The sequence below is a fragment of the Protopterus annectens genome, chromosome 16.part0, assembly GCF_019279795.1.
Source record: "Protopterus annectens isolate FY-2018-M chromosome 16.part0, PAN1.0, whole genome shotgun sequence".
In the NCBI taxonomy this organism is placed as follows: domain Eukaryota; kingdom Metazoa; phylum Chordata; order Ceratodontiformes; family Protopteridae; genus Protopterus; species Protopterus annectens.
Window position 1 is genome coordinate 283,947,068 of NC_056750.1, and position 13,286 is coordinate 283,960,353.

At 37.1% G+C, this 13,286-nt stretch overlaps 1 protein-coding gene across 1 annotated transcript in view; it reads left to right on the forward strand.

Annotated features, from left to right (window-relative positions):
- The window catches only part of LOC122790764 (Y+L amino acid transporter 2-like), a 1,539,581-nt gene that overhangs the window by 1,478,233 nt on the left and 48,062 nt on the right, over nucleotides 1-13,286 (forward strand). The window contains exon 8 of the mRNA XM_044058374.1: nucleotides 9,439-9,622. Within this exon, the coding sequence (XP_043914309.1) occupies nucleotides 9,439-9,622 (184 nt within the window). The remainder of the gene's footprint in view (nucleotides 1-9,438; nucleotides 9,623-13,286) is intronic.

A 13,286-nucleotide genomic window follows, 5' to 3' on the forward strand; every position in this document is an offset into this window, starting at 1 on the left:
GATCAAACTGGATTTATATATCATAGACACACACATGACAATATTAAAAGAATAATTTCTCTTGTAGATTATATTAATAAAGAAAATAAACACTCATAATTGGCTTAGATATAGAGAAAGCCTTTGATTCCCTAAATTGGGACTATTTATTCAAAATTCTGGTCTTATTTGAATTTCCTCCTTCGTTTGTCCATCTGCTAAAGAATATATATACAAATAATTTAGCGTATGTTAAACTAGGTCCTTTCACCTCTGAATCTATACATATAACAAAGGGTACTAAACAAGGATGTCCCGTGTCACCAATTCTGTTTGCTTTGGCTACTGAAATATTGGCAGATTCAGTATGTAACAATGCAAAAATCAAAGGAGTAAATGTTTATGAACAATACAATTCTAAAGTAATGCTCTTTGCTGATGACATATTATTAACATTATCCAATACAAAAGAGACATTAGAAGAATTAGATATTTTAATTGACACATTTTACAGGACTTCAGGACTCCGTTTCAATAAATCAGAATCAAAATTTTTATTTTTAAATAAAAAAAAGAATTGCAGACGAAGGGGAATCACATTATAGGGAAACAAGAATCTACCATAAAATATCTAGGAATTGAGTCATGCAAGGATAATAATGAATTAGCCTCAAAAACACAATATCATCAATACAATTAAAATCTCTGTGGAAAAGTGGAACAAAATAATATTAACATTTGAAGATAGACTACAGTAAATAAAAATGGTTTTACTATCCAAGATTCTATATGTAGCTTTGGCAATACAACTGTTACCAGAAAGGAATATACTCAAAGAAATAAACTCATGCCTAATCATTTTTTTATGGTTTCCCAAAAGAAACAGAACAGCTTTAATACATCATATCAAACCATGGAAACAGGGGGGATTAAACTTTCCTAATATAGAAACATATGTAAAAGCATCAATATCTAAAACAATCTCAGATTGGATAAGTTCAAATTATTCTGCAAATTAGAATGAATTACTAACTGTAATATCAATAAAAGAATTTGATTTACAAAAAAAATTTCAAATAGATAAAAACAATTTGCCATGGCACATATTATGTATTAGTATGCAATATAACATAACTTAGTCCACTAAAACTCATATAATTAATTATTACATTGACTCCTTTAGGAAATTATTAATGCAAAACTAGATTTAAAAATCTGGTTTGATCTTTTAACACCATTCATAGTTCCTGAGAGCTATCTACATAAAATATGCAGAAAAATAATTAATTCCTGGGAACTGAATAGATTTGTTTGTTGGTTTCAATGCAGCAAAGAACTAAAAGTTCTGGATATGCAAACAGAAACAACATACAAAATTCCACAACAAGATTGGCTAACTATGCAAAGCACTCTGACATATTTGTAAGATTTATGCAGAATAATTAGTAATTTTTCATTTAAAGAAATACCTAAACTTATGAAATACCTATATGAAATTATATACAATGACTATGACATGGGAAATAGTATTTAGAAATTTTACAAGATATTGATACATTATAAAACACCCAAATCCTCATTTTGGAATTATATAACAGAAGGACACATTATAGCTAATTGAAGAAATTAAATCAAATATTTTATCAATAAAACATACATCCTGTACACAATACTGGAACGTTTTTAATTGGAAATGCTTGCACAGAGTTTTCTTAACTCCAGACAGAATTACTAAAATTAATTCTTCCACAAAGCGAGTAGTTGGAGATGTCAGCAAATACACAATGCAGACTGGAATCACATTTTTGACTGTATTAAAATTAAACCATTTTGGAATGGTATTGCAAACTTTTTACAAGCTTTATTTAATAAATCATTTGACTTATCTAAAGCTCTAGTATTATTAAATTGTACGAAGGTCCTCATTTGAATGAGTCAAATGTGTATCTAGTTTGGACAATACTTGCAATCTCAAGGAAGTGTATAACGAGATGGAATACAAACACAATACCAACTTTGGAAGACTTCTACAGCCTACTGAAGACCACAGCATTGTTGGAAATTAAAATTAAAGAATTAAGGATTCATCCTAAGCCATGTATTAACAATCCATGGAAAAACGTTTTATCATTGATTGATACTTTACAATAACTGAATAGATACACTCTAATAACTGGATTGTTATACCTAGAGAGTAATTGTATATTTTGAGTTCTGTTATAGTGTCAGGCTGATGTAAATAGTGTACACAGTTATTTAAGATGTTATATACAAATACTATGGAATGTATTCAACTGTATTTGAAAAATAAAAAAAAGAAAATACATAATAATGCAAACCCAGTTATTTTAACAATTATCTGAGTTTACAGGAGCAATATTTAAAATCTGTCCCAATTTTTAGGCCTTTGTCCCACAATTATTGTTGGCTTTTCTAGATTTCTTGTTCTGAGAGGTATAGTTTGACCTTCTCCCCAGTTGGAGTTACTTGATTTCTGTTCTGATGTCTTTTTCTTCATCTGTACCACAGTGTGCATCCTTCCACCCTTCTCAGGCACCTTAACTACATCACCTACTGACTGCCTTCATTGCTCAGGTTTGTGTAGTATACATAAGTATTTGTCACACCACTGTTTTGTACACCTTACTTTTCAGCTATTTTATACACACACGCATATATATATATATATATATATATATATATATATATATATATATATATATATATATCCAGACACCTATCTATATAAAACACATCTTGCATCACTTTTATCAGACATTAAAGCATTTCCCAGTTTAAGAATCACCAAACACTGGAATACATGTTCACAGAAACACTCCAGTGGCTTAGTTCTTTGAATTTGTAGGCAACTTCATTGTAAGACTTGTTATGCCAACAGCATAAACAGTTTTAGGGCTGCAGCTAGGTTATCTGATGCCCTGCTCTTAACTTTCAGTTAAAAAAAAAAAAAAAAAGAGTGTCCTTAAAATTGAACTTCCACCCCAAACAAAAATAGAACTTTTTCTGTAGTGAACTTAACTTGTAGCAAACTGTCTTAACAGTTAAGTAGCCAAACACAAAGCATTTTGGTGCTTTACTATAACCATATCTGTACTCCCACAAAATATGCACCTGCCAGTATTACCCTCTAACAGCTTGTGCCAGGGGATTCCACCCCACTCATTGTTTGCGCTAGTTATGGCTGTTTAGACGATTCAGAAGAGAATTAAAAGCATGTTCTGCCTGATTCATGAGACATTATTTTAGCAAACACACTGTGCTGTTCTTTAGTAAGAAAATTGGTGCTTTTCCAGTAATTCTGTAAGTACTCATACATATATGTATGCTCCATACCTTTCTACTGTCCCTGATTTTTCAGAATGCCCCTGACATTATTTAACATATCTAAAAAGTCACAGTAATTTAAATTTTATGGTAAATCACTGATGATTAAAATCAATAATACCAGACATTCCAGAATCATGCCCTGTTTTGTTCAGAAAATGCATCTGGATGCAAACTTCCCTTGCTTTAAATAAGTGAATCAGGATGCCTATGGCTCCAGTGTCCTTGCACCAAATGGGTTTTCAGTAAACTTGTTAAAGCCCTGCTGCACTGGTCTCATCTACAAGCATTGCTATGGTAACATTAAACAGAACGGTAGCTGCAGTTCTTAGCCTATGCCGATCACTGCTTTTGAACTGGCAAAATCATTTTTACCTGTAGATTTGCTGACAGATGTAAATTAGTGCAGTAATGTTAATAAATTCATAAATGAATAAATAAACAAAACATCTTGTGTAATGCATAACCAGGAGAAACACTTTGTTAGAACAAATAGTGAGTGCAGGCTGAAGTTGGTAGTAAAAATATGAAAATAACATGAAAGTGATAAGTATTTGTTTTGGTTAAGTGTTTCGCTTGCACTATACAAGCTGTTTTTCTTTTTTCTTCTAATATGTACTGCACTGAATGGAACAGTTATCAAAAGCTGCAAAGTGAATGCAAGGGTTACAAGCTTTAATCAGTACAAAATAACTGCAGCTGAGGATACCACTGTCCAGTTAACACAAAACATAATATTAAATTTAAAAGATACTGATTACAACATATTGTCTGATTAAAATGAATGACAATGAAGATGCAGAAACTAACAGTCTGCGCGCACACGCACACTGGTTGCTAGGCACTCTAAACAAATATTGTGCCAACCCGAAAACATTCAGAATTTGGAAAAGGTTCACATTTTCAGAACTGGGAGCACGCTTTACCAAACACTTTGCAGAACATCAGTTACAACATTAAACCCATAATTGTTTAAGACATATGCGACTGCAAGCAAGCATCAGAGCTACAGTTAAGAATACTCTCCAGAACTCGCTCCTCAAGTCTGACCCATTTTCTCATATTAATTCTTGTTTAATTAATTACTTAACACATTCATCTCTGATTCTAAGCTGTTTCCATGAGTTCTTGCTTATAACATATTTTATCTTACTTTTAAGTTAGTAAGTCAAGTAGACCAATCCAAAATATATCACTTTCAGTATGATCAAACAGGCAAAATGGCAAAACAATAAAAACAAATATGACATAACAGAAGTACATAATACCATGACCTAAACACCATTAAGTTATGTCCCGTATATGCAAACTGAATACCATGCAGCACTACTTTTCATTAAAATCAAATACATACAAATAATTTATTTTTTTTCACACCTTCTTTCCTAAAGAAACAATTCAACACTGTTATCACAAAGTGAATATAAAACAAGGCTGCATAACGAAAAAGGAATGCAGTGAATTTTCTGCATGGATAGGGAAAAAAAATTGATTTTGTAGGTCAACTCATCTAGTCTTGCAAAGCTAGAGAACAACACCCTTTACATTAACAATATTCTCAGAGGCATGTGACATATGAATGAGCAATTGGTTCAGTGCCTATACTGGAGTCTGGAGATATGAGACCAGTGTGCTGTGTGAGAAGAAAATCCAGTACTGCTTAACAAGGAAGGTACTTCTATGGCCCCTACTACATAACTTGGTTGGACTTTTTCTTTCCGGTCAGAGGGGTATGATAAAACTCTATACTTTTTTTCTCTACATTTTTCTTACCAATATTTTGACAAGGGTGAGTCCCAAACTGGAACACAGTTATAAGATTTTTATATATTAAATACAACTCGATGATAGCAATCTATGCATACGCAGGATACAGAAAGAGCTTTGCATCACTCAACTGTGATACTATCATCATCCACTAGATTCATAGGTACATAAGTGTTTACTAGCCTAATGATCACACGGGCATTTTTAAGTGTAGCCATGCATCCCAAATCTCTGACAAGTTCTAATACCCTTAATAAGTGTAAGCATGGGCCTGGGAGATGAACCATTTACCAGTTTACTCATGTCCATTAGAGATGGAACCGTTCTCTAAAAACTATCACTCCTGAGTCCTGCCTCCTTTTTTAGAGAGGTAAATGTGAAAGAACCTTCTCCTGTTTCTTCTGATCTGTACTGGAAAAGTGCATCAAATTTTGTCACCGGCATTTCTAGTTCAATGTTTTTTTAGTTGTGCATATGACAATACATAGTTATGCCCTTTCTAGGTTACTGGGAAGTGGGTTATGTTCTCTGTAAGCATCAAAGCGCCTATTAGGGAGGACTAAGTGGCAGGGTCGGAATACTGTGGTAGTACTAACTCTTCTTTCTGATTTTTTTTTTTTTCTAGAAGCTCGGATTCATCAACAGTGATATTCAGAGAACAGCCATCATTATAATTCTGTAAAGCTGGGTTACAGACAAAAAGAAAAAAAAAATGCTGTCTGCAATACTTAGGATAGGCATATTACCTCTGCTTCTCCAGGCACTAAAATTCATTGCACTGGCTTTTCAAAAAAGGGTCACAAACCAGTCATTATTTACTAGACTTTATAGTCAGTCACAGGGATTCTAGTGTGGACTGAGTTTACATCCGTGTCTGTGAAGCACGCGTGGAACTCATTAAAGGAGAAGACACTGCCACCACGGAGTGTTTTTTTTTATTAATTTATTATTGGAGCCTCTTGTCTGCACACCGAAATAGGGATTTAAAGGGCCAATCAGGAATTCTTGGCACTCTATTATTATTTTGAGCTCAAAACCAGGAAATATTGAGGAATTCAGTACAGTTGAGTGGTATGCGCTCCTTGCAGTGAGGCAAAGTATAAGTGCATGGGTCGGATAATGTCAGTGTAAACTAAAGCAAGAAATCAGGGCTGTATACTAGACTAAGACTACTTATCACTCGAAAAACTAATTGTGGTGCCCACATCATTCATAATACATCCAAAAAAAAAAAATCTGCAGCACAACTCCCATGTGAAGTAGAAATCTTCATTATGAATTGTTCAGCTATTTCTTGTGTTCTGCCAAAAGGACCAGAGAATTGAAAGACTTTTGTGAGTTCTGTGTCATGTCATTCAAAAATCCTCTTAAGTATGTGCCAGTAAGGTGAGTTTCAATCCTTCCAGCCATTGACAGAGTAGTCAAAATACCTCAGCAATGCCATTGCATTTTGTCTCCCAGATAACAGAGTAGACTCCTGGCAGATATGGCAGTACTTCTCAGGCAGTCAGCATGGAGACAGGACATTGCCTACACTGCCCCAGTATTAACTGTACTTTCTCAGTGTTGTTCTTGTTCACTTCATTCAGCACATACGTATACTGGAAAACTGCAAAGACCTCTTCAGGGATGGTTACTCTAAAGAGAAAACTGCTTGCAAGAGTTGAACATGCTTTTTTTGTGGAAGGGGTTACAGCACTTCTTGTAACAAGTTGAAAAGAGATTGGAGACACCTGAAGCAGTGGACTGAGTTTAGTGATGCCTACTACATGGTTAAGCTGTCAAAACGGACTTTAACCAAGGCATTTGCAGTCACTGATTTACTTAGTATAACCACTGCCCTCAGGGACACTGATGAAGAGATTCTCTTCCAGGACTACTGGACAATCAAGTCCCTCTTCTCCAAGAATTATCTTATCACTAGGAGAAAAGTGGCATATGATTTTCAGAGTTGGACCCAAGCTGCCTGTACAATAGCCAGTAATTGTTAAGACTATTGTCAATACCAACGTCAACCATGCTTGAAGAGTTTTATTTTTTGTTTAAAAATAAATGGACATATGTAAAATTACTGCATGAAATGCAGCGACTTTAATTCAATCATTATGTCAAACTCCACACTTCCTTTCATAAAATCAAATGGAAAAGTACAACTTTAAACTGAAGAAATGTGTGATTTTTTTATTGTCTGTATCTAATTATTTAAACAATGGAAATGAATGCACGCTGTGTAATGAAATCTGTGTTGAAAATATAAATGTGTGTTAAAATATTTTTTTAGTTTAATATACTGTGCAGTATGTTTTTTTAGTTTCTTGCCCGAGTTCAGAATATTTCCCTATCGTTAGTGTACAACTATATAGAATTTCTTTTAGTCTCTTAGTTGTGGTAAGAACATTTCCTTATGGCTATTGTGCAATATGTAGAAGTTTTAGTTTCTTGCATTTTTGACTTTACAGTAAACATACTTGTCTAATTGTATACATAGTGTGTTTTTTCCAATAAAGTTTACTTTTTACTGTTACAGCTATATAATGTGTAATGTGTGCATGTGTTCTTCTAGTAAGGTTTAAATTTTATTGTTATAGGCTGCATAATTAAATGGTTTGTGAGAGGGATTTCAGTATGCTGTTGCTATAATATAACTTCATGAAGTCATTAACTGCACCGTCTCCTTCACTACTCTCATGTTGAAATGACATGTTTAACCACACTCACATTGATTTATTAGCTAAACTCATGAGTCCCACAATGGACCACTGGGAGGTGACAACTCTGACTTAATTACAATACTTGTCATTTGGCCACCTTTTTTGCTTCCTTTGGTAACTTTAGAATTAGAAAGATAATTTTAAACACTTTGCTCATATTTCTCATATTCCATCACTTGTATTTTGGAAAAAAAAACAACTGCTTCACTTGAAGCATTACAAGAATTTAACCTTAATACATTATGAACTACATATCAAAATGTATGACTAATAGGAAACTGTATGATACTATGTATGTATGATATGATACTGTATGATATGAAACTGAGTATGGTGTAGTGGAGACTTTTGTATCTGGGAGCAGGGGGCATGTGGAGTTCCCCAGGAGTCCATTCTGGGTCCATGTCTGTGCAGGTGGAGTTCCCCAGGAGTCCATTCTGGGCCCATGTCCGTGTAATATTTCATCTGTAGTTAATTGGACAACACACACTTGATAGCTCTAAATTCGCCTGTTAATGTTAATTTACTGCAAATGTTTGTAGATATTCTGACACACTGTCGCTTGGAGTAGTGTGTAACCTGTAATGGGAACAAATTATATTATGTTCATATTCTGGCATTCCTTGATTAATGTTAGCAAATGTTATGGCATGAATTTGTTTGGTGTTCTGGCACCCCTTAAATTAATTTTTAAACGGACCCCCCTTGAAATAGCCTACACAGTCAAAGATGTATGTACTGGTAGTATTTATCCAGTAGTCTTACTTCTGAAGGACATGTCACTATAATACTGAAGCATACATATGGATTAAGCCAACTTTTCAAAATATTAACTGAAAAGCATCAACTTTGTCCCCCATTTATATTTCTTCAGTCAGACTGATATCTTTTTTCATATTCTGTTGCTGGTCTTACTACAGTGAAATAGATTCAAACATCCTGTAGTAAAATGATGAGGAAATGATGGGATTATCAACCTCTTTAGATATGCTGGGTTTATATGCATCCAGGTAATAACTGTTTATGGTCAGACTGTCTTATGTACAGATACTGTTGTGATCCCTTAATGAATGCCTAACTTAATCTTAAAATATTCCAGATTTCCTGTTTTACTGAGGTGAAAGTTTTTTTGTTTTTTACCCCAGGTGCACTCACACAGCTCGCAAGTTTCTTACACATACATTTTTTTTTATGGAAAGTACTTAGTTAATAAGTACTATAATAAACTTTAACTTGAACAGTGGGATCCCTGTTTGTGGCATAGGTACCCTAAAATGTTGCTTGCTAACTCTATGAACCAAATGAGGTTTGATCTATTTTTTTCCCAGAATGCAAGCTCCTAGACGTCTCTTGCAATACCAGCTTTTTATTTCCTTCCACTCTGTGAATGAGACAGGAATGCTGTCTTGATAACTGTCTCCATGTATATGTGAGCATAAGATATTTTATTTGCCTAATATCCCATTGTGTCTAGATGTGGTGGTTGGGTTTATTCCTTGGTGTACAGATGAGTACTGCAAATTGGTGTGGTGTGTTATATTACAGGAAAATAAGTGGTAAAATGTTTTCTTCAATAATTATGTTGATTAAAGCTTATGCTGATCATATTCAGACTGAAACATGTTATTTCTTACAGCTTAATTTGGTGTTCCCTATTATATTCTGCTGCTGCACCATCTTCCTTGTTGCCGTTCCTCTCTACAGTGACACCATAAACTCACTTATTGGCATTGGAATTGCCCTCTCGGGTGTACCAGTTTATTTTCTTGGTGTCCATATACCTGCCCATAAACGGCCTCAGTGGATCAAAAACCTTATCAGTGAGTATCTACATTATCTGTTAAGATTTTGCTCATCTGTAAGTCAGTCAGAGTAACTATATTTAGTTACTGATTGCTTAGATTACTCAAGTTGCTGAATATTTATAAATTATTTTAAGTGAAAGATAAGTGACACTGCTGCATCTGGTTTAGTATTGCTTGATCTAAATTAGCAAGCTTCCCTTTCTTTTGAGAGTGGTTCATCCAAAGGCTTCATAACTAGACTATTGGATTACCCAATCAATTAGTAGGTATGATGGTGCCTTTGTGGTTAAAATTTCTGCCTGATAGCTTCAGTTCAGTTCTGGCATCCAGAACCATCACTGCAAAATTTTCATTGTTAGCTAAATGTTGTCCACATTTTTCCTAAATTTTCTAGATGCATTTTACCTAGCAAAATTATATTGGAGCTACTTGTTACTGCAAACTGTGTATTTGTACATGTATATGTTGCAGGTAAATATCAGTTACTTCCGACTTAGCCAGTTATGACACTGTCAGGTTGAATAATTACATTTGAACAGGTAAGTAGATAAATAAGGTGTTCTGTTCCAGGAATATTGTTATTATTATGGCTGACAAGAGTGCAGTCACTAACACCTGCCCTCACTGGTCACTTCTGTATACTTAGATTGTGAAGACAGAAAACTACATTTATAATTCTCCCCTTAATTTGTATGGTTATGTTGGGAAATTTACTGTTTTCAGATTTTTTTTTTCTTTTTCCTTTTAAAGCCCCTCTCCCTCCTGGATTAAAGCACATAACTTGAAAAACAAGAGCACTGTGGGACATGTCTTAAAGAAATGAAAGGGACTTTATTACAAATGTTTAATAATTGACATTAATAAACAAATTAAAATGCCTGTTTGGCAATCATCAACCTAGGATTATGTCAATCAGTGACAATTATCTCTATGACTATTTGCACGCATCTTGTATTTGTAACTAAAGCCTTAGTTGCTCAGTGATAATAAGAAGTTATGTACTCACCATAACGTTCCATCTGAGTAGGTAAACTTCATTTGTCAGCAACCTATGGAATTCGGATCCGAGCCGGCAGTTTTCAACAGCTTAGATCCGAGCTCCATGCTCCTCCTCCTACCCATAATCCCCTGCCAACCCTGACTGACCTCAGATCGAGTTTGCCCAAAAGCAGATACTGCTTGAAGATAATTACTCTCAAATATAAAATAGGTAACACACCGTGTAAACCTGAGTATGAAAAAAAAAATCCAAAGGTGAGCGGGCAGGTGGAAGGGACGGTTGCTGACAAATGAAGTTTACCTACTCAGATGGAATGTTATGGTGAGTACATAACTTCTTAATCTGAAGTAGTTAACTTCATTTGTGCAGCAACCTATGGGACAGAGTCCCCAGCTACCTGAACCTTGGGCGGCCTTCATGGAAGGATGTTCCGGAGCACTGCAGAGCCAAAGGATGCTCTCCCTCTGGAGATAATGTCCAATTTATAGTGATTGATAAAGGTATGAGATGAGGCCCAAGTGGCTGCCAAGCAAATATCATCCAAAGAGACTCTAGCTGTAAAGGCCGCAGAGGTAGACATAGATCGACTAATGTGGGCATGGACTCCCTGAGGTGCGGGCCTGCCAGAACTTTCATATGCTAAAAGGATACACTGCGAAATCCATCTAGACAGCGTGACTTTAGACACAGATTTACCCAAGTTAAATTTGGCAACGGAGACGAACAACTGGTCAGATTGCCTATGACAAGATATCCTGTGGATGTAGAAGCAAAGTTGTCTATGCACATCCAGTGAGTGTAATTTGTATTCCCCTTTGTTTTGGTAACTAGGAAAAAAGACTGGTAGGTTAATGGACTGATTAATATTCGACTCAGACGCAATCTTGGGAAGAAAAGAGGGATTGGTCCTGAGGTAAACTCTATCCTTGTGAAAAGTCAAGTATGGGGGTTTTACACAGAGGGCTTGTAGTTCAGAGACCCTTCGAGCCGAGGTGATAGCGACAAGAAAGTCCGTTTTCCATGACAAGAATTTAAGATCTACTGAAGCTGCAGGCTCAAACGGGGGAGCTGTCAAGGCCTGAAGCACCAGCGTTAAATCCCAAGGAGGGACTACATCCTTCACAGGAGGTCTGAGCAGAAAGGTGCCCTTCAGAAAGGTCTTACACAATTTTGTGGCGATCAAAGGGCCCAGTTCATTTCCCACGTGATAATGAGAGATAGCTGCTAGTTGAACCTTGACTGTGGAGAAGCTAGCCCCCTGATGAAACAGCCCTGACAGGAAGTTTAATACAGCGGGCAAAGGAGCTGTGAAAGGATCCAAATTTCGACGTTCCGCCCAAATGGAGAAATGCTTCCATTTGCTACTATAGATCTTTCTAGTAGAAGGCGTGTGCGCTGCTACTAGGACATCTTTAACAGGGGAAGAGATACCGGGAGTCCTAGCTACGAGTGGAACTGGAGCAGCCAAGCTGTGAGCTTGAGATTGTCCAGGTTCGGGACTGGGAGATCTAGGGGGTGGGATATTAGATCCGGAAGGGGATCCAGTATCCAAGGAGGATTCATCAGATGAGACCAAAGGTAAGGGAACCAGGCTTGACGAGGCCAGAATGGGGCAATGAGGATTATCCTGTTCCCCAACAGACTGGCTTTCTGCAGAAACTTTAGCATCAGAGGAAGAGGAGGGTAAGCATAAAGTAGACTGGGAGGTCAAGCATGCACCAGAGTGTCTCTCGGAGATTCCCTGGGGGGGGGGGGGATGAGAGCGAAGTATTCGTAACATTTTGTGTTCGAGGGAGAGGCAAAGAGATCGCAACAGGGTTGACCCCATTCGGCGAAAATCCGATTCACTACCTCGAGATTCAGAGACCACTCGTATGGTAACAGGATGGTGCGACTTAGTCTGTCTGCTAGGATGTTGGACTGCTCCGGAATGTGCATTGCTATGAGAAAACGGTTGGTGGAGATCACCTATTCCCACACCCTCATGGCCTCTCGACAGAGTGGGTATGACCTGGTTCCTCCTTGTTTGTTGATGTACCAGACAACAGACATGTTGTCCATCTGAATCGCAATCGTTCCTACAGGAAGAAGGTCCTGAAGTGCTTGCAACGCCAACAGCACTGCCCTCATCTCTAGGACATTGATATGCAATGAAGTCTCCGTGAGGTCCCACGTGCCTTGGACTGTCCTGCCCGAACAATCCCCCCCCCACCCGAGGCGGAAGGTGTCCGTGGTCACTGTGGCTAGGGGAGGGGCCATAGAAAAGGGGCGTCCTTCCTGGAGGTCTGGAGATTGGAGCCACCATAAGAGGGCCCTCTTGCAAGCCCTGCTCAGGGGAATGGGATGGCTGAGAGGATATTGAAGAAAGGACCACTGGACTTGGAGGGTCCATTGTAAGACCCTCATGTTCAAATGCGCCATTGGCAATAGATTGATTGCTGCCGCCATTGAACCTAGAGCCCTCAGGGCCAATTCCGCTGGAGGAGCTGGGGATTGTATAATGGCCCGCACATGTAGCTCAGGATTCGTAGCCAGTCCATGGTCAAAAAGGCTAGGAGCTTGTTTGTGTTTAATCTGGCCCCTATGAAGTCTATGGTCTGAGACGGGGCAAGAGACGACTTCTCTATGTTGATAGTGATCCCCAGCCGGGGACCTAGACGAAGAAAGTAGTTTCTGGCT